This window comes from Vicugna pacos, chromosome 32 (assembly GCF_048564905.1).
Source record: "Vicugna pacos chromosome 32, VicPac4, whole genome shotgun sequence".
Lineage (NCBI taxonomy): Eukaryota > Metazoa > Chordata > Mammalia > Artiodactyla > Camelidae > Vicugna > Vicugna pacos.
In genome coordinates, this window is record NC_133018.1 from 2,694,008 (window position 1) to 2,713,878 (window position 19,871).

Here is a 19,871-nt window from a genome sequence, read left to right on the forward strand (position 1 = left end):
CTCCAGTCCACCCAGAAGTGATGCTCACATGTGGACAGTAACTCACAGAGATGAGGTGGTGAGCATGACCTTTTGGGGTTAAATGAGTTAATATATATCAAATATTAAGATGCAAATAAATTATGCATCACTCTAAGCAATAATGTTAATGATAGGACTTCTCATGGAAGAAGAAGAAGACTCACAGAAAGAACCATCAAACAAAATCTAACAATTCGCTGTTTATAAGTTACAGATATGTAGCAAAATATACACAAATTTTAAAGTAAAATGCAGAGCTAAATAAACACTCATGCATATGAAAATTCAGAAAGAGTAAGGGGCTTCAATTATATTTGGAAGAGAGAAGTTGAAGCTTGAAGCATTAAAAGAGGCAAAGAGGGTACTCAAAGGCACAGTTTTTCAGAATATCACTATTCAATTATTATGCCCCAAATATGATAGTTACTTGCTGATCATGTACCCTACCTATTTCTAAAGAAGATAACTGCACTACTAACACAGTAACAGCATACATAAGATAGAAACAGAAATGAAAGCAAAACAGAACTACATGAAGTAAAACAAGATCTGACTATGACTCGACCAGGTGAATGAGTATTCTTAAGTACTTTGGGGTCACAGAGCCCATCCAAAATGTGGTGAATGCTACAGACCACCCCCTCCCAGAATAATTCGTTCGTCCACGTATCCACAAGGCTTTGTTCAGTCCCCAGGGGTCCACAACCTCAAAACCCTTGCCCGCTCATGGACTGCTAGACAGTCGTTAGACCCCAGATTAAGAACTCTGAAGTAAAGAAAAGTTAGTGAAAGTATGGATTTGAATAAAATAATTTAAAAATTGAGTTAATGAATAGAATTGATGGAGTAAAAACACATTTCCTGAGAGTGCACAGAGGCTTCATAAAAGCTGGTAACATACTCCAGCCCAGAGAGCTTCCATGGACGCTTAGAAATGTTCATACCGTGTACAATAGTAACAGCAATGACCCCAGAAGTTACCGCTTTGCAGTATTAAAAATAACAATACTTGGGCCAAAGGGAAAGTCTTAATACAATAGCAAAAAATATTGCTTATCAACCTTATGGAGCACAGAAAAAGCTCTAACTATAAGAAAAAAAATTATAGGCCAAAGTACCCACATTTACTAGAAACATTGAAAACAATAAACTGTATCTAAATAGTTAATCTTAGAAATGTAAACTATTAATTCAAAAAAAAAAAAGGAAAGGAAAGAGCATGTACTTTGACAAAACAATTTCATCAGGAAACAATCAAGAACTGGTGTTTTATAACACCCAACAACATCTGTGAAAAGAAGGAAAAAAGGTAACACAATAAACAAAAACACACAATGAAATTCAAGGACAATTAAAATATTACCAGGATGATCTCTTATAACATCACACTGTTCAAGAACCTAAATAAATGAAAGGATTTAAAAATACATAATAAAAGGATGAAAGAATCTGAACCGAAGGAACCAGGTCTGTCCACGCTTCTGGAACAGAAAGCACCCGCCTGGCCTCACCGTGGTTATGAGAATCGCTGGAGGCTTCAGAAACCCACGTCACATAAATTGTCAAAAGGAAGAAAGGATGTGGCAGGGAGGAGAAAGTGCATATTCAACGTGAGAACCGCACACCACGAGCTGAGAGAAGCTGGGAGTGGGGGTATCTGGGGGTGGCAGGAGCCCAGGAGGCTTGTGGGAGGGGACCCCAGATTGCCTGAAAAGGGAGTTTACGTGTGGAACAGCCCCTGAAGGCTGATTTTAAGGAGAGTGGTGACGTGTGCAAAGTGATGCTGCAAAGAAAACAATTTAGTTTGGTGTGCAGTATGCGGGGTGGGGGGTGGGGGATGTCCAAGTAGGAAGCAGATGCTCACCCTGCCCAACAGGGACAGGCCTGGCCAAGGCCGAGGCAGAATGGGGGGGTGGGGGGCGAGGAGGTAGATCGTGGTGGGGGGGGCGCTGTCCTGCACCGAGCAAGGGTGTCAGTGTTCTCTCTTCACTCCGGGTCAATGACAGAAGCTCCTCCGTGTGGGCTGCCCAGTCAGGCCAGTCCACCCGTTCATGTGGGGGTTCTGGGGGACCCTGGGCTGCTGGTTAAATGCTCCACATACTCACATAGCAGAGAGGAGTTGGCCAAAGGCGATCTTCCCAGCCCAACAGGCCTCTCATTTTAACATCTCTGGCCAACCAAGCCTCACTTACGAAGGAACAATTATGGCTTGTCCATTTTTATTCATCAAAACTATACTTAGCTGCCAAGCTGAGCTTCGGATTGGCTGAAATCACCGGCATTACCATGACAGGTTCGTGGGATTTTAGCCATAAACTTTCAGAAATCTTCAAGATTAGACTGCCTCCCCCAACACTAGCTCTGAGGAGCCTGGGGCAGCCAGTACTAAAGACCATCATGGACACACAAAGGCCCGGGACAAACGCTTACCAACCAGCCAGACGTGTCATGGCCCAGGCCCCCACTCCTGGGTCGGGGGGCTGGGGATGCAGACACCTACACCTTCAAGCTCTGCACAGCCAGGCGAGCAGGCCTGCCAGGTGGGAGACACTGGGGCTGTGTGGGAGCAAGTACAGTGCTCTCAGCCTGCCACACGGTGAGACCTTCCCGTCACCTGGGGAGCTTCTAAAACACCACCATGTGGGCCCCAGCTCTGGGGATGCCCGACTGAACTGGCCTGGGCGGGAAGCCCGGTGGGGAGGACAGAGAGGAGTACAGGATGGGACACACTGCCGCTGCAGCCCAGGGCACCCCCAGCCCAGGGTACAGGCTTGAGGGACCGTGGAAGAGCCTGGTGTTAGGAGAGGGCTGGCTGCAAGCCTGACCTGCTGGGAACCAAACAGGGGTGTGTCTCCTCTCCAGGAGGGGATCGCTCCGGTTTCCAGTCTCAGTAGCCAGTTGACAAAGGCCCTCTGAGTGCGGTCCTATTCTGAACGGGAGCCTGGCGCCAACCCCTGGCGGGATGTGGCAGGGTCCCAGTGTCCCTGCCTCACAGAAGGGGAGACAGAGCCTTGGGGCTTCCTCCAGATGACAGAGGCAGGAGAGGCCAGAAGTGGCACTTGAACCCAGAACTTCTGTCTGAACCACCGTTGGTCCCCTGGCCCTGGATGGCGGGGAGGAGGCTGAGAGCTGCCAGACCAGAAGCTGCCCCGCGGACATCCGAGGCACGCTGTAGTCGGTGGAGGGGGTCACTCCTGGCGGCAACCATCCTCTGGCCCCCAGGACCAAGCCTCTGCCCTCTGTGGACCAGACCAGCCAGCAGCCAGAAGTGCCCTTGCTCCAACCCCCGTGGCGGACTGAGACCCGCTGTGGCCTAAGCTCATCCCCCATCCAGAATCCTTCCAGACTATTCGTAACCCGGTTTGGCTGACCCCACCAATGCCCGAGGACAGCTGCTGCGCCTCTACTTTGGATTTCTCTGTCTTTAGTGGATTTGGACTGTGAGCTCGCTTACTTCTAAAAGGGACTGGTGGTAGAGTTCATCTCCTGTTTCCGTGGGTTTAACTCCACTTTCTCTCTCATGTTTATTCTTCTTCAAGATTCTGGAAGAAGCAGAGAGGGCAAAACTAAACCCTATTTGGCTTGGGAGTCACCCGTGAGCACAAGCTGACTGAGAGCAGCTCTGTCCTGGTGCCCTTCCTAGGCTCCCCTGCCTTCACCCAGTCCACCTGCTGGGCCTCGGGGTTTCTAGGCAGCCTGGGTACCAGGGAGGCGGGCAGGCCCCTGGGATGGAGGACAGGGTGCCAGTACCATCTGGGGGAGGCGCGGGCCCGCCCTCTACAGCTTCTCCCCGGCGTGGACCTTCTGATGCCGGATGAGGTGCGAGCTGCCCCGGAAGGCCTTGCCGCACTGGCCGCACTCGTAGGGCTTCTCCCGCGTGTGGGTTTTGTAGTGCTCGATGAGCGCCGAGCGGTGCCGGAAGGCCTTGCCGCACTCGTTGCAGGCGTAGGGCTTCTTGCCTGTGTGGATGCGCTGGTGCTGGATGAGCGCTGAGCTGTGGCAGAAGGCCTTGCCGCACTGGCTGCACTCATAGGGCTTCTCCCCGGTGTGGATGCGCTGGTGCTCGATCAGCGAAGAGCTCTGGCTGAAGGCCCTGCCGCACTTGTGGCAGCGATAGGGCTTCTCGCCCGTGTGGGTCTTGCGGTGCTCGATGAGGTTGGAGCTCTGGCTGAAGGCCTTGCCGCACTCCTCGCATGCATACGGCTTCTTGCCTGTGTGCACGCGCTGGTGCCGGATGAGGTGGGACCGGTGGCAGAAGGCCTTGCCGCAGAGCTCACAGGCGTGCGGCTTCCTCAGGGTGTGGATCTTCCGGTGCTGGCTCAGGCCGGAGCTCTGGTTGAAGGCCTTGCCGCACTCCTTACACTGGTACGGCTTCTCTCCGGTGTGGATCCGCTCGTGCTTCCTGAGGCTGGAGCTCCGGCTGAAATCCTTCCCGCACTCCCTGCACGCGTAGGGTCTCTTCCCCGTGTGCGTCTTCTGATGCTGGGCCAGGGCCGAGCTCTGGCGGAAGGCCTTCCCGCACTCCCCGCACTCGTAGGGCTTCTCCCCGGTGTGGATGATCTGGTGCCTGAGCAGGTGCGAGCTCTGGCTGAAGGCCTTTCCGCACTCCCCGCACTCATAGGGCTTCTCCCCGGTGTGGATCACCAGGTGCCTGAGCAGGTGCGAGCTCTGGCTGAAGGCCTTCCCGCACTCCCGGCACGTGTAGGGTTTGGCTGGCTGGGCAGTTCTGGGAGGCTCCCCGGAGCCCGAGATCCCCCTGCCCACCGTCTCACCCTCGTGCTTACCCGATTCTCCTCCGCTGTGAACGATCTGGCACAGGCTAAGGTCCGATCTCTGGAGGAAGGTCTGGCTGAAGAGCTCATCGTCCTGGGGTCTGTTCGCTGAGGGGGCGCTTGGATGCTGGACGGGGCTGGAGCACAGACTGAAATTCCCCGAGTAATCGTCCTGCGTTTCATCTTGTTCCCCCAGAGGGATCTCCTTGTAGACAACAGCCATCTGCCCTAAACTCCTTTCCTGAAGAAAAGTGTCCCCCAGGTCCTCCTCTGGAAAAAGGCCTTGCCGCACATCCAGCCCGTCCTCAAACACAAAGGCCTCAGCAAGCTTGGCTGCTGGGGGAATCTCCATTGTGGGTCCAGGCTCCCCGCCAGCGCCTGGATTTCTGGGGGACACACTGACTGCTCTCACAATCTGAAAAGAAAACAAGGGACACTTTCGAGTCAGCAAGTCAAACACCCAGCATGTGCTGCAGTCTCAGTGGATGGAACCAAAGAGAGGATGCCATCTTGCCCGTGTGGTGATCATCACCGAGTCGGAGACAAGTCTGACTTACCAGAAACAACTGCCAGGAAGACAGACAGACAGACAGACAGACAACACCACACTGTGAGACCTAAAAGGCTCAGGGTGTTCAGAAAAGTGGGCGGGGACAGGAAGTGGACACATTCTGGAAAAGGGGCAAGACTCCGGCTACTGGAGGATGTTGGGGATGGGGTCTTGATGGGAAAGAGGGCCCACCTCCCTCCCACACTCAGTTGGTTGCACACCCTCTAGCCCTGTGCCCCAGCCAGAACCCTGGGAGGCAGCCTGGTCCTTCTCACTCTCACCCACACACCTCGCCCATCCATTTCCTGAGGGGTCTCTGCCTCTTCCTCTGTGCCCCTGCACAGCTCAGGCCTCAGTGTGACTCGCCTCCCAGTGGCTGCCCATCTCCAGCATCTGCTCCTCCCTCCAGTCCATTCTTTGCATGGACACCAGGGTCAAATGCCCCAAACACAGGCCTGATGGTGTCACCCACCTTACAGCAGCCCAGCCCCTCCACGCCCGCTGCTTCTCCTCCCACACACCCCTAATCTTCCAGCGTGACAACTCCTGTGTGCCTCCCAACTGGTCCCACTGTTTTCTCAGATGGTCACCTGCTCATCCTTCCAGATTCCATCCAAAGGTGCCCCCTCCTCCACACCCTCAGACTGACGATCTCAGGGCGCCGCCTCTGTGACCTGTGGAGCTCAGTGTGCACGTCCATCACAGCCCACACCACCCTGATGGCCAAACAAATATGGGGTGACTCTCCCCACTATCGCCTGCACCCTCCCCAAGGGAGAGTACAGGACCCCCCACACTGGAATCCCCAGCTGCCAGCACAACCACACGATCTACACACACACACATCAGTTAACTAAATAAATGACCAAATGAAGGAAAAGCCATTTGTTTTTGTGTTCAAATTGATTGCCACTTTTTTTTTTTTGGCCAAAGAACTCTTTATTCAAGTAAGTCAATTACCTGGGAGATATAAATAAATAAAGCAGACAAAAGCAGAGCTACCCCGTAGATGGGGTAGAGGGGACAGTTTCACAGGGACGAGGAAGGAGGCCAGACCATCCCACTTGGCCCCCCACCCCACTGTGGGAGCCCTGAGGGAGCCCTGCAGGACCCCATTCAGAAACAGCTGTGTGGCTGTGTGGGCTCAGGGGGAACACCTCAAGTACCTTTGTATTGACAGCTCGAGTTTACTGAGCACCTACTGCGTGCTGGGCACTACCAGGACTTTTACAAGCATATCTCATTTATTCCTCATGACCCCAAACAAAGGTACTAGTCCCCTTGCACTGAAGCTCAGAGGTTAACTGCCTCAAAAAAACAAACAAAACCCTAAATTAATTAGAACAATCACGATGGAACTCATTCCTATTTGGATTCTTTTTTTAAATGAATCTTAAAAAGACCAGGTGTGTGGGGGAGCACAGAACTGAAGTATTCTCCTGAACCCTGTGATCACCCCCACTTCTCTCTCCTCTTCGTAATCACGATCTCCAATCCTCCCCGACCTCTCACCCGATCCGTCAAGCCTAACGTCCTACCATCTTCACCCCGCTCCTCCCATCCGAGTTCCAGCCCTCTCCGTCTAGCCAGAGCTTTTCTTTAGTGGGTCCAACCATGGGCGTCACTTCAGCCAACTCTCTGACTAGTGTCCCATTCCTCACTCCCCTGCCCTGCTGCCACCAGCCACTAACCACCAGCCTCCTCTGCCAGCTCCTCCTAAGATGCTGCATGTTGCCAAGGAAAATCATAAGACTGTGTCTGGCACCAAGACAAACTTCAAGTTTCCAGTTTCGGCTGGGACTTCAGCTCCAGCCTCCAACGACCTCCTTACAGCCAAACCCTCTCTCCTGGGCCCTCACTTTCTCCCTTCTCTGGCAGTACTCACCAAGACCGCCTTTTCAAACCCCTCCATTTCAGAGGCTGCAGATTGGCACAGCCACGTTCTGTTTGGCTCTCAGAAGCGAGCTTTTCCTTTTTGTTCGACTTAGCTGCCAATATTTAAAACTCAGCTGGTTTTCTCATGAAAACCTGGAAGATGTAACACTATGGGCCCACCCTCCACTGACCCACCTTACCTACCTGGACGCCTCCAGGTTCTGAGCTTGCTTGACAGCCCACCCCCTACTCCCACATCCTGCGTTTCTCCCTCAGTTTCAGAAGGTTGCTTTTCCCACTCTAATTTTCATGCCCTCCGATCCCTCTTTCTCAGCATCTGGAGACTGTAACTCTCCCTGCACCCGTCTGTTAAATCCTGCTGTTCCCAGGTACCAGCTACACGCTGCAGTCTGCACTGCGGTGAGAAGGTTGCCGATACTTTATCTGCGCCCTACGGTGTTTTCAAAATTTTTGGACCGAAAATCCAAAGGTCTGGAACCCCGTGCTTCCCACCTACTCGGGGCTTTCCCAGGCCCCTCCTGCATCGGTCACCCCATCCTCCGGGGGCCCCAGGGCCCGGACACTCGGCCGACCCTCGGGCCCGTCAGGACCTCCGGGCTGGAGGCCCGCACCTGCCTCCACCCACCGGGGCCGCCCATACCCACGCCGCCGAGGGACAGTGGCCACACTGGCTGCCGCGGAGCCACTCACCTGGGCCGGGCGGGGCCGCTCACCTGCGGGGGCGGGGCCGAGGGCGGGGCGGGGCGGGGCGGGGCCGCACCTGAGCGGCTCCAGCGCGGGGCCGCGGCCTCCTCGGCGGCGGCTGCTGACGCGGAGCCCGCGGCAGCCCGAGCTCCCGGAGCCCCGCCCCCGCCCGCGGCACTTCCGGGGCTGCTCTAGGCCTCGCGGAGGCCCGCGTCTCTCTGGTCCCGCCGCGCCGCGCGTAGCTGTCTGACCGCTGGGCTCCGGGATGCAGGGAGGGGTTCGGGGGAGTCCGTCTGGTTGGCGCAGGGCTCCGGGCCTTCCCCCAACGCGTCCCGGCTGGGCGGGCGTTGGCGGGAGCGCAGAGGAGGAAACTGAGGCCGGGAGGGCACCTGCCCGTGGGGTGGGGCCAGCCGAGGCCGTGGAGCGGCTGGGGTCCCCAGGAGGCGTGCCCAGGACTGCGGAGCCCGTCACCCTGCGCAGGCCCCGGGTCCTTTGGGGATGTACCCTCCCTTCGTGGGGAGCCGTGGTCCTGCCTGCCCACCCCGTCCCCGCAGAGATAGATGAGGAGGGCCAGGAGCGCATCCAGGAGATGGCTGGGAGCATAGGCGGGACCCTCGAGACCCCAACTCTGCATCTGAGGGATGACCTCCGTTCAGACGGCGCCTCTTAAGGGAACTGGGAGGGAAGAGGCATGTGTTCTTAAACCTGCTCCCCCACCCTAGAACTTGATTCGGCTTCTGATGACAAGACTTGCCCCTCCACCCAGTAGTCCCTCAACACCAATGCTCCGGTCCATCCTGCACCTCCCTCGGGGGCCACAGCCCTATAACAGGAAACCTCTAGAACACACTTTCCTGAGAGGAGGGCTGCTTCCTATTCTGCCCACCTGCCCTCAGCACCTCCTGTCCTGGCCCTCGGGTGTCTTTGAATGCTCTCACCCTCCCCACACGCCCACGCGTCTTCCTGCCCCATCCACGTAGGCAGAGGCTGCCCCTCCCCAAGCTAGGAGCCTGGGCACCAAGCCCAGTCACCCCGAGAGCGTTGGACCACAACCAGCCATGCAGAGCCGGGAGCAGCAAAGGCTGGTTCCTTTTTCTCTCCCTCCGGCTCCTCAGGTCACAGGAAGGCAACAGCCACCAGTCTGAGCCCCCTGGGAGCCAGTGGGGAGGCTGGGCCCCACCCCAAGGTTCTCAGGTGCTTCCTCTTCTGCAACAATCCCCAGAATCCCTGCCGCCATACTCTCAGATGGACCACAGTCGCTTTTTCAGCAAGGATCTCATGACCCTCAGAATATTATTGATATATTGAGTATTACTAACCCATTTTATGGAGGAGGAAAATGAAGGCTCACAGAAAGGTCAGGAACAGAAATAGGAGGCAGATGGGAGGCACTCATCCCACATCCCACATCCCACCCCTAGAATCCGTAGCCCACGGAGCAGTAATAATCTGCTTCGTCCTCTGGCTGCACAGGGCTGATGGTCAGGATGCAGGCGTTATGGGCTTTATCTGTGGCTGCTGAGAAGCGATCAGGGATGTCCGGGGGCCGGTGGTAGTCCTCCTCTGAGCGATAGTAGATGAGGTAGCGGGGGGCGCTGCCTGCCCGCTGCTGATACCAAGACACACCGTAGTCCCCGACGGTGGCGTAACGGGGGCTGAGCATGCAGGAAAGTTGGGCCACTTGGCCTGGGAAGACCAGCAGTGCCTCCGGCTGGGTCAGGGCTGGCTGGGAGACTGAGAGACAGACACACTCAGGCCTGGCCTGGGCCCCTTCCCTCCTGCCCCACCCTACAAAGCCTTGGTCAGACTCCTGGGAGAATCCAAAAACTCACAGCCCCGTGCCACTGGATCAGCACTGGGTGGAGCACTGATTTGGCACCCCCTCAGCCCCCATTAGTGCCATGTTCACAAGGATCTATGTTCAGTTAAGGACCTAGAGTTCAGAGAGTGGGACTGGTGGCCTCTGCGTTCTTCTGCTGCCCGCCCTCATCCCTTACCCTGCTGACCCCTAAAACTTTGGTCACACTGGCTCTTCCAAACCCTGGCTACAGACTGACCACCCCCAGGGAGGCTCTTGGGCTGTTACTACCCATTAGCTGAGCCTCAGGCCACTGGCCCTTGGGGGCTTTCTCAGTGTTAGTGTGTCCTGAGGTTCTCTCGGGACTAGATCACACCAGTTTCCCCCCTGTATAACCCAAAAGGTGGCTAGTCTCTGAGGCCCCAGAGAGTCAGTGTCCAAAGGGACCCTAGCAATCTGATCATGCACAAATGGGGAAACCGAGGCCCACGCAGAAGAGTGACCTGCCTAAGGTCTATGGCAGAGCCATCTGCAGTTTATCTTCCCCCACCTCAATGCCCCTTCCAGAACCCTCCCCACTGCCCATAGCAATTTGCTTCCATTCAAGGGCTTTCTGGAACCCATGCTGTGTCCCACCTCACCCCCAGGTAAGCCGGGCCCAGGGAGGGCTCACCTGCCAGGAGGGCCCCAGCTAGGAGGAGGGCCAGACGCCAGCAGACCATGGCCAGGGGCAGGGAGGCCGGCGGGAGTCGTTCTGTTGGACGAAACCCAGGTGCTTCAGGGAACAGCAGGGGAGGCCGCTGGACCACGGCAGGGCATGCAAATCAGCCCATTGACTGGAGCATGGGAGGGGTGGCGCTGGGGGGGCCCAACAGCCAGGCCCTGTCTTCCCAAACAGCAGGGTCCTGGCCTCACAGGACCTTCTGAGAACAGGAGCCTGGAAATCCACGCGTGCAGTTATAGCAGGTGGCTACTTTTTCTTTGAGGTGTAACTCATACGGTAAAGTGCACACATCTCAAGTGTATGTTTATTTTATTTTATAAAATTGAAACTTAGATTCTTTTTTAGGCTTTTATTTTGGTAGGGGAGGTAATTAAGTTTATTTATTTAAATTTTTTTTTTTTTGGTGGGGGAAGGTAACTAGGTTAATAAATTAATTAATTAAAATAGAGGGACGGGAGATTGAACCCAGGACATTGTGCATGCTAAGCATGCGCTCTACCACTGAGCTATATTCTCCCCCAACCCCGATTTTTATGTATATATATATATATATATATATATATATATCCCTGCAGCCTCTACCCAGATGAAGATTTAGAACATTTCCACCTCCCCCGAAGTCTCCCTCATAAGCCTCCCCTGTCAGTGACGGCCTCTTCACCCCCACCTGTAACCATCTTTCTGACTCTGTGGTTAGATCAGTTTGGGGTAGAAAGTCAACTTAAATGGGATGCTAGTGTGTCCTCTTTAGTTCTTGCTTCTTTTGTTCAGCAGTAGAAGAATCATCTGTGTGTGCAGCCATGTTTAATTCATTTTCACATCCACTGTGTGGATGGACCACAATTAGTTTATCCATCTCCTATTAGTAGACATTTGGGTGCTTTCGTCTTTGGCCATAACAAAGAGAACTGCTGTGACTGTTCCTGCCTGTGACTCCGGTGCACCTGTGCTCTTGTTCCTGCTGAGTAGACACCCAGGACTGGGGACCCCGGGGGGTCGGGAACGTTTCCATTTAGTATTAGTAGATACCACCAGGGTCCCAATGTGGTTGTGCACATTGTAGGTAAGAGAGTTCTGGGACGTGGGGCCAACATTCAGTCCCTTTAATTTGCCAGACAGAGGGGAGCTGACTGATTGGGATTCAACCTGAGTGAGCTGGGATTCAAACTTGATGCTTTGACATCTTGGACCTTGCTGACCTTGGAGAGAACTTGGAGAGATCTGGAACCCTCCCAGGTTCAGTCAGTTCCTAGAGACAGTAGCACACTTTTCAAATGCAAACCAGCCACTCTTGAGCCCACGCTCCCAACCACCTTCTCTAAGGGAGCTCTTGCATTGAGCCACTGTCTTCCCGTCCTAGTCACCCAGGGCCAGGTACCAGACAGCCAGGGACAGCCCCTGTGCCCCAGAGCCCTGAGGTTATTCCAACCAGTTATCCTGCCTTGCAGGTTGGTTCCTTCTCTCAGAAACCACAAGAAGGGGTCCTGCACAGAGCTCGCCTCCATCTACCTCCTGACCAACCCTGGTGCTTTCCCACGTGGCCTGGCCCCCCACAGTGTGTCGTGCCCCCTCCTCTTGGGAACTGTGCGTCACAAACCATCTTCTCAACGGTGGTCATCTCCTGATCTGTTGGCCTTCCCATACCTGAATACTAAGAAAACAAGTGAAAACAGTGCCCTATTGTTGCAGCCTGAGGGCTCACTTAGGGGAGGTTATGAAAGCCCCCTACTGTGGGTCCTACTCCGTTCCTAACCTCTTTAGAGTACCTCCGTGATGCTCAAGACAAAAGACCCCTCCTCAGCGGCACTAGAGTAAAACCCCTTGGACGACAGAGTGGTGGTCATTGGAGCTGAAGTTCCAGGGCCCCGAGCAGCCATCCCTTCCAAGATCTAGCTGCAGCCACTCCTGCGCTTGTTCTGCAGGACGTGGGTCCCCAGAAACAGTGGTGTGCCGGGAAGGAAGTGCCCTGCGTGTAGGTAGGTTTAGGACATGCTGTCTGTTTCCCCAGTACTGCCTCTGAGCATCTGCTGTGTGCTCAGCCCGAGGCTGCACTTTAAAGGAAACTGCATTTAATCCTTGTGCTGACCTGCTGCACGGTGGTGCTGTGAGCATGCTTTTCATCCCCTTTACAGGTGTTAGCACCGAGGAAAGTCTTGTCAGGAGCAACCCTGGTGAGCTGCACGGAGGAGTTGGTCCTCCTCCTGCCTCCTGCCCAGAGCTCTGCCTGAAGAGGGTGGATGATCAGCCTACTCCCCGGGGAGCCAGTCGGAGGGACAGCTAAGAAAGAGGTGCTCATGACCTGCTGGGAATCCGGGAGCCCCAGCCACAAGCAGATGGGTAGAGGAGCAATATGAAAGGGGTGGAAAACATGGGCAGTTTCTTGCAAAGAAATTAAATTTCTCTCCCCACGTGACAAAGCAATCCCTCTACTGGTCAGTATTTATGGTATTTACCGCTATCTACTGGAAATGGAAAGGTGTCTCTTCACCTAGAGACCTGCAGGCCAGTCTTTGTACCGGCTTTATTCATAATTGTCAAAAACTGGAAACAATCCAAACAGCAGCACATGAGTGGGTCCCCAGACTGTGGTACCTCCAGGCAGGGAGCCCTCCTCGGTGATGAGAAGGAGCCACTGATACAGTGACCACCTGGGTGAGTCTCACGTGGGTGTGTGGAGCTGAGTGAGTGACTGGACTTGAAAGGCTCCACACTGTGTGGCTCCCTCTATAAGGCAGAGGGAGAGGGCAGGGGCCAAGAACACTGCAGTGCTTGCTAGGGCCGGGAGTGACCACAAAGTGGCATAAGGGAATTTGGTGTGGGGGTGATGGAAACGTTACTTATCCTGACCATGTTGGTGGTTGCATGATACTTGTCACAACTCAAGGACACTAAAAAGGGTGAATTTTGTGGTATGTAAGTCATACCTCAAGAAATTGGACTAAAAAAGGAAAGAAACAAGGACAGAAGAGAGGGAGGCTGGGAGTGAGCCCAGGGGCAGGGGCCTGGAAGGTTAGTGGGGACCCTGCTTCTGACACAGCCTTGGCCGGCACCCCACCCCCAGGACCTCCCCCACTTTCAGCCTGGGAGCTCTGTCTCTTCTGGTCGGGGGATGTGGTCTCTGGACATCCCTGGACCCTGAAGCTCCAGCCCCCATTGTAGCCCTGTGTCAGGAATGCCTGTACCCTTCCCAGAACCTGTTACCTGGACACTGGGGGGAAGGCATTTCCTGCCTGACGTCTTGGCAGTTCCCACTGCCATGGAGACCAGCTTGGAAGCTGGGAGGGCCTCAGCCTTCTCTGGCTGCTCTGATCCAGTAAGTGGGAGGAAGAGGAGGCCAAGGATCCAGGAGTAGCTGCAGGGACCCCTCTGGGCTGGGGGAGCCCAGCCCCAAGGGCAGCAGGCAGGGAGCTCCCCTGGGCCCACCCAACTATCACCCACCCATCACCTCCACACACATACATCTTCTGCAGGGCCCAACCCAGAGTAGATCTGGGTTCTGGATCCTTGCTTTATTCAGAAGTTGGGGGTTGGAGGACCAAAGCCCCCACATCTGTCTCCTCTCCTCTGCAGCCATGTTTATCACGGTGATGTTTGGGGGTAAGTGGAGTCCCTTGTCCTGGCAGACAGGTGGTGAGGTTCAGTCCCTCTGCCTTGGGGGTGGGTGGGGAGGCAGTGTGGGGAAGGGGGTGCACGTGGGAAGGGGATGGGAGTGTCTGGAGTGAGTGCCTTGAGGTCCTGGGAAATTCACTTGGGTTCCTCAAGGGTGGCCTCTACCCCACCCCTACTCCGCCCTCACCACCACTGTTACCTTGGAGCATGTTTTCAAACTGCTCCATTTCTTAGCTGATCAGCGGTCCTCAAGCTCCAGGATGCATGACGCACCTGAAGCTCTAGTCACAGCTGCAGATTCTCAACCGTCTGGGGGAGGCAGGGCTAATGCAGGTTGAGGGGGGCTGTCGGGGGCAGGGGGGCTGGAAGTGGGGCTGAAGTGGAAGTGTAAGGTCCCATGCAGGAAGCATGAGCTGTGCACCCATCACTGATATCTTGGGAGATGGAGGAGAGACATTGCTATTCTGTAGCTCCCTTCCCAGCTCTGTAGGGAAGAGACAGGAGGGAGGCAGAGGGTCTGTTTGGGGGAAAATAGAGGGTCCCATTCACTCACCTCTGCCCTTCCCCTGCAGCCGGCTGCTGGGAGCTGGTGAACCCCTGGTGCAGCCTGGTGACCCTCACTGCCCACCTGAGGCGGAGGGGGCAGGTGCCCCCAGATGGTGAGGGGGCGGGGAGGGGTGCTGGGAGGACTGGCTGACGGCCCCCAGGCAGGGGTGCCTGCCCTGCCCTGCCTCCCTCTCTGCCCTCCCAGTGACCATCGCCCTCCTGGCTGAGGACGGGCACCTGGTGAGTCTGGGTGAGGGACTGGAGGAGACTTCCCTGACGCCCTTCGTGGGCAGCCCCCTGCTGCAGGAGTGTGGCACATATGTCCTGGTGCAGGTCATCAGTAAGTGGGGCCCAAGACTCCCCGCTGCGGCTATGTTGGAATGTAAGGGTGGGGACAGCAGCTGAAGACTACCCAAGCCCCGCCCCACCCTCGCTTTGGCCAGCACCTAGTCCTGACTTTCCCATCCAATGCCTTGTCCTGGCCCCAGTCTGGGCCAGCAAGTGGGTTCAGAGTGAGAGGTGGGGGTGGAGACCACCGAGCCAGCCAGGAAATCAGTCTTCACCCCTCTGCAAAGGGGGAAGACGGGGCCCCCACCCGCTATGAGTCCATGCTGGAGAACCTGGATGACTGGTATCCAGAGCTGGCAGGTGAGTGTCACAGAAGTGCCCCCCGGTGGGGGAGTGCATCTTCTGGGCAGCCCCACAGGCAGGGCTTCTTGGGCCTTCCAGAGGAGCTGCGCTGGCTGTCAGGCCTGCCCTCCGTGGGTGATGGCCGGAGGAGGCGTGCAGGCACTCAGCGTGGCCACCAGGAGCAAGGCCCTCCTTCAAGGCGAAGGGTGGGCTCCCTGCTGTCCAGGACCCGCCAGCTGGGCCAGGAGCCAGGTAAGGAAATGACAGAGATACCTGAGGGGATGCTCACACCAGAAGTGCAAACCCTTCCCAGGGGAAGATGTGTGTGCTGAGAGGTGGACCCCAACACCAGCCTCCCTTGGACACACATATACCCCCGTGATGGAACACACTATACTGGGAGACAGGTCTCCAGCATCCTTCTAGAGTCTAAGAGCCCAAAGACAGGAGCATCCTCAGGGTCCAGGAGGCACAGGGGAGGCGCTCATTGCAGAGCTGCTGAACAAAATCCCTGTGTGATGGCGTTTGAAGGGCCAGCGCCTCTGTTCTGACGGCCCTGTGACCTGGCACACCACAGCCAAGTGGCCGAGCTGGACTCAGACCCAAGCGGGTTGGTCATGACCTTTACCTTGTGTTATCAAGCCCGAAGTCCCAGCCGCATTCCTCTTGCAGAATAGGGAATTACTGGGAAATTGCATCAGCAAGAGGGGGAAGGTCACAGACAATACAAAGCTGCCTCAGACGCCCCTAAGATGTGGGAGCTAAGAAAGGGATCGGAGACAGAGAGAAGGGTGTGGAGAAGCCGGGGTCCCTGAGAGGAGACAACATACTCCTCCAGGGATTCCAGCCCCAGGTGTCATACGCCCTTGAGATCACCTGCTGATGCCTCATCCCCGTTTGGACTGCCCGAGACTGATTACAACAGGATTACAAGGTCACCCTCCCAACCCAGGACACCAGCTCACAGTGAAGCATCTTCCCTCACCCTGCAGACAGTCCAATGACAGAGGACACAGCAGACTTGGGTCTAAAATAAACTCTTTTAATTGCACATTTTTGTCTCGGGTCACCTAGGGGTTGAGAAACCCCCTCCTCACTCCTAGTCCCAGTTACACGGGTACAACCTGACGTCATGGTCTGGCTGGTGGTGAAGGAGTGGAGGGAGGTGCAGGGTTGGCCCCTGAATCTGCAGCAGTCTCTTCAGGGCAGGGAGCTCAGACCTGCAGAGGGAGGGGTGCACAGGCTGGAGGTGAACCTGCAGGTGCAGGAGGCAGGACCACCCCTCCCGCCCCAGCCTGGGTCAGGGGCCGCCTACTCACCGTGGTTGTACTTGCACTGCTTCAGAGCCTCACTGAAGCCCTCGCACAGGGACAGGTCACTCTGAGTGGTAGAGCAGTCCAGGAACTGCCTGATCTCATAGGCGCAGGGCCCCATCTGCAGGGGCTGGGGGGCAGTGCGGGCAGGGGCCTGGGGCACAGCGCAGGAGGCAGCAAGGTCAGCTTGAGAGTCGCAGCCAGAAGAGGACTCCAAAGCTGGGGGGGCCAGCTGCCCCTCCCCACACGCCCAGCCCGGGTGCCCCAAGGGTCCCTGGCAGGCCAAGTGACCCAGGGCCAGTCTGCCCTGTCCAGTCTCAGCTGCTCCATCCATGAAACAGGGTGAGCCCACAGTTCTCTCAAAACCACCCTGCTGATACTACCGCTGGTACCATAACAAGCATGTTGGCAGGTGGTGGAGTGAGGCAGAAGGTTCTAGAAAAGCCCAGTGTTCTGCTGGAGTATGAGCCCCACCCCAACAAGTTCTAGCACCTTCCAGGCTCAGCCACACTGATCCTCATGACCCCTGACCCTGCCACAAAGCCCGAATTTGGCTTAGGACTGGTGGGGTGCCTAGTGGGGGACAGGCCAGCAGGGAACAGGCCCAGAGTCACTCGCTACCCTTTTCTTTTGGGTGCAGGGGTTACAGGGCAGACCTGAGTGGGAGAGCTGGGACTCAGGAACTTCAACTCCCTTCTACTAGGGTTAGGTGACCTTGGGCCAGTATGAGCTCCTTAAGAACCTCGGCTTTCCCATCTCCACCGGGGTCTAGGGACCTTGGCCTCAGGGGAGGGGCTGGAGACCCTGCTATTACTGACTAGAGGCCAACAGCAGAGCGAGGAATAGGACCCTCCCTGGTCAAAGTCCTTGGCCGAGGCAGCTCTGGACACCCTCGGACACTCCTCGCTGGACATTCAGGGAGCTCTCTGCTAGGCGGCCTTGAGAGAAGGCGGCCTCAGTTTCCCCTGAGCCCGTTGCTCACCTGCTGGGCAGCAGGCTGGGCAGCAGGCTGGGCGGGCTCCGAGCTCCCCCCGCTGAACGCTCCGGTCAGAGCGCTGCCCATGACGTGTCCCACAGCCGAGCCCACTGCCACTCCGGCGGCCGTGGTCGCCATCTGCGCCATCAGGCCGGGCTGGCCCGACGGGGCGGGCGCCGGGGCTGCAGCCGAGGGCGGTGGGTGCGCTGGCGGGTGGGCAGTGGGCGCGGCGGTGCGGCTGCAAGGTGTGGGGGAAGCAGAGTTAATCCGGGCCGGCCGGGGCCCCCAGGGCCCTCAACTTCGGAGAGGCACCCTCTTTGCTTCCCAGAGGGTGGTGGCCACCGTTTTAGACCCTGGGTTGCAGCACCCCGCCCCTCCCCCACCAAGATGGCGCTGCAGCCGCCAAGGTCACGCTGGCTCGCCCTTGGGGGTACCGGTCTTCCCAGCTCCCTCCCCGCGGGCCTCCGGTCTCGCTCACACCTGGCTGGCCTGGCGGCCATGCTGCGACTCCCCCGGGGCATGGTCAGGGCAGGGGGACCGACGGAGCAGAGTCAGAGACGGCGATAGCGGCGGCGGTTCTGCCTCGGAGACTAACACAGTAGCGAGGCGCACAGCCGGTGCAGCGGGGCGGGGCCGAGGCGGGGACTCGTGGACACGCCCCTAGCGGGAGCGCGGCCGGAGGGCCACGCTGCTTTCCTGCGGGACCCCAGGACTCTCCCTTCCCGCATCCTCTGGTGTCGGTAACCGTGCTCCCTCACGGCGCCCTCCCGGTGCCCTCCCGGTGCCCTCCTGGCTCCTGGCTGTGTGCGCCCTGGAGACACTGGCTGGTGTCGCAGGGCCCGAAGGACGTACGCAGGGACGACAGGCATGGTCCTTCAAAGACCACCGTGGAGCGCAGCGAGCTGAGCTGGGGGCTGTCCCTATCGGACAGCGCTTGCTGGCTACGGTGTGGCATCAGGGTCGCGGGTGAACTGGGTCGGGATAGAAGCACCCACCCCTCACTTGGCCAGAGGAAGGCACGCACGACTGTCCCCAGAACCCCCGTCAGGGGGCGTCCGGACGGGTCTTGGACTCCTTCCCGGCAAAAACGCGACCCGCGCCCTAGGCAGCCCCGGCAGAGATGAGATGAGCCCCCCCGCGTGGCTCTCCACCCAGCCCGAACCCCTGTCCCACGGATGCAGCGCCAGACCCTGATAGGGTTTGCGCAGCATGTCCCTCCCAAAGGCGGTGACCTGAGTGCACAGCGGCATCTGTGCAGATTGGAATCCTGTGGCTTCGAATTTTACCACCTGGTTCCAGGCCCTGGGCAGGGCGGAGGCTGGATTTAGGACGCTTCCCAGCCCTTAGGTATTCGAGGTTTTCATGGTCTTTCCTGAGGGACTTCTCAGTGGTCATATCATTACCTTTGGAGGGGAGGAGCCTGATTTCTTTACCAACACCGCTATCGCTGTCCCTTGTGCCCGTGGGAGGCCTCCTGGCCTCGGGATTGTGGGAAGGATGAAATAGCCCAGAGCAAAAGGATGGGGGTGGCTCCCAGGTGGGGAAATAAGCCCCTCTGTGAGGAGCGGAGTGAAAGAGAAGGTGGGGAGAGGGGCAACGGCAGTGACTGGCAGGCTCGGTTATGTCTCTACTGTGTCCCTAACACACAGTACTCACAGCCAGCCTGCGAAGCAGTGCCCTTCCTCCCCTGACTCCCATCTAGGCTGGGCCTCAGTTTTCTCCTCTCTGAAGTGGGGGTGACCACCCACCCTGAGGTGATGGGAGCGTGTGAAGGGTGGGTCACTCTCTCCTCACACACATGGGGGGGCTGGTCCAACTTTTGCCCATGCAGTCCCTGCCCACCTGTTCCTGTTTGCCAAACTGGCCCATCCTAGGTGCATCAGGGTCCTCCTCCTACAGGAAGCCCTCTGTGGCCAGCCTACCTTGCTGTAACCATGGCTCTGCACTGCGGCCTACAGCGTGGGTAGTTGTTACTTGAGCTCCCAGGACTGGTGGACCACTGTGGTTCCCCAAAGCACGACCATGAGCCTCCGGAAGGCACTCAAGACCACTTAAGGTAGTGACACAAGTGAATGTTTTTACTTCATGCATTTTCATGCGCATTAGAAAAAATGTAAATGAGCTAATCAGATCCATGATTTCTTGACGAATATTGCTAAAATGGGGCTGAAGGAGGTATTTTAATTTTTCTGAGGGGGAGATGATTAGGTTTCTTCATTGATTTCCTCTTGGAGGAAGTAAGAGGGATTCAACCTGAGACCTCGTGGGTGCTGAGCATGCGCTCTACCACTTGAGCTGTACCCTTCCCAGGGTATTTCAATTTTTAAGTGAGTCACTTTAAAGAAAGATTGC

At 56.7% G+C, this 19,871-nt stretch overlaps 4 protein-coding genes across 6 annotated transcripts; 1 reads left to right on the top strand and 3 right to left on the bottom strand.

Annotated features, from left to right (window-relative positions):
• Positions 1-201: 201 nt before the first annotated feature.
• ZNF70 (zinc finger protein 70) lies at positions 202-8,000 on the bottom strand. Of its 3 annotated transcripts, none has more exons than XM_072952984.1 (2): positions 7,953-8,000; positions 202-5,208 (listed from the first exon to the last, which is right to left on the bottom strand). In XM_072952984.1, exon 2 carries the CDS (start codon positions 5,143-5,145, stop codon positions 3,799-3,801), a length of 1,347 nt encoding a protein of 448 aa, XP_072809085.1. In that variant the 5' UTR covers positions 5,146-5,208; positions 7,953-8,000; the 3' UTR covers positions 202-3,798. The 3 variants fall into 3 exon arrangements, with proteins under 3 accessions (XP_072809085.1, XP_072809084.1, XP_072809086.1); XM_072952983.1 differs by having other exon boundaries at positions 7,930-7,970; XM_072952985.1 differs by lacking the exon at positions 7,953-8,000 and adding an exon at positions 5,934-5,975.
• A 1,340-nt stretch (positions 8,001-9,340) lies between these two features.
• On the bottom strand, positions 9,341-10,451 carry VPREB3 (V-set pre-B cell surrogate light chain 3). The gene is made up of 2 exons (XM_006213352.4): positions 10,395-10,451; positions 9,341-9,657 (listed from the first exon to the last, which is right to left on the bottom strand). Exons 1-2 carry the CDS (start codon positions 10,441-10,443, stop codon positions 9,341-9,343), a joined length of 366 nt encoding a protein of 121 aa, XP_006213414.1. The 5' UTR covers positions 10,444-10,451.
• Positions 10,452-14,017: 3,566 nt separating this feature from the next.
• Positions 14,018-15,907, top strand: C32H22orf15 (chromosome 32 C22orf15 homolog). The gene is made up of 6 exons (XM_072952820.1): positions 14,018-14,042; positions 14,627-14,713; positions 14,806-14,940; positions 15,183-15,248; positions 15,330-15,482; positions 15,873-15,907. Exons 1-6 carry the CDS (start codon positions 14,018-14,020, stop codon positions 15,905-15,907), a joined length of 501 nt encoding a protein of 166 aa, XP_072808921.1.
• Positions 15,908-16,256: 349 nt separating this feature from the next.
• CHCHD10 (coiled-coil-helix-coiled-coil-helix domain containing 10) lies at positions 16,257-18,157 on the bottom strand. The gene is made up of 4 exons (XM_072953023.1): positions 18,000-18,157; positions 17,526-17,757; positions 16,550-16,697; positions 16,257-16,450 (listed from the first exon to the last, which is right to left on the bottom strand). The coding sequence occupies exons 1-4, from the start codon at positions 18,038-18,040 to the stop codon at positions 16,431-16,433; spliced, it is 441 nt and encodes a 146-aa protein (XP_072809124.1). The 5' UTR covers positions 18,041-18,157; the 3' UTR covers positions 16,257-16,430.
• Positions 18,158-19,871: the final 1,714 nt, after the last annotated feature.

Coding starts and splice junctions, on each gene's coding strand:
- ZNF70 (XM_072952984.1), bottom strand. CDS start 5,145: ATGGAGATTCCCCCAGCAGCCAAGCTTGCTGAGGCCTTTGTGTTTGAG.
- C32H22orf15 (XM_072952820.1), top strand. CDS start 14,018: ATGTTTATCACGGTGATGTTTGGGG. Junction 15,249..15,329: donor CTGGTATCCAGAGCTGGCAG/GTGAGTGTCACA, acceptor TGGGCCTTCCAG/AGGAGCTGCGCTGGCTGTCA. Junction 15,483..15,872: donor CCAGCTGGGCCAGGAGCCAG/GTAAGGAAATGA, acceptor TGTGTTATCAAG/CCCGAAGTCCCAGCCGCATT.
- CHCHD10 (XM_072953023.1), bottom strand. CDS start 18,040: ATGCCCCGGGGGAGTCGCAGCATGGCCGCCAGGCCAGCCAG. Junction 17,758..17,999: donor ATGGCCGCCAGGCCAGCCAG/GTGTGAGCGAGA, acceptor CACACCTTGCAG/CCGCACCGCCGCGCCCACTG. Junction 16,698..17,525: donor CCCAGCCTGCTGCCCAGCAG/GTGAGCAACGGG, acceptor GCTGTGCCCCAG/GCCCCTGCCCGCACTGCCCC.
- VPREB3 (XM_006213352.4), bottom strand. CDS start 10,443: ATGGTCTGCTGGCGTCTGGCCCTCCTCCTAGCTGGGGCCCTCCTGGCA. Junction 9,658..10,394: donor AGCTGGGGCCCTCCTGGCAG/GTGAGCCCTCCC, acceptor TCTGTCTCTCAG/TCTCCCAGCCAGCCCTGACC.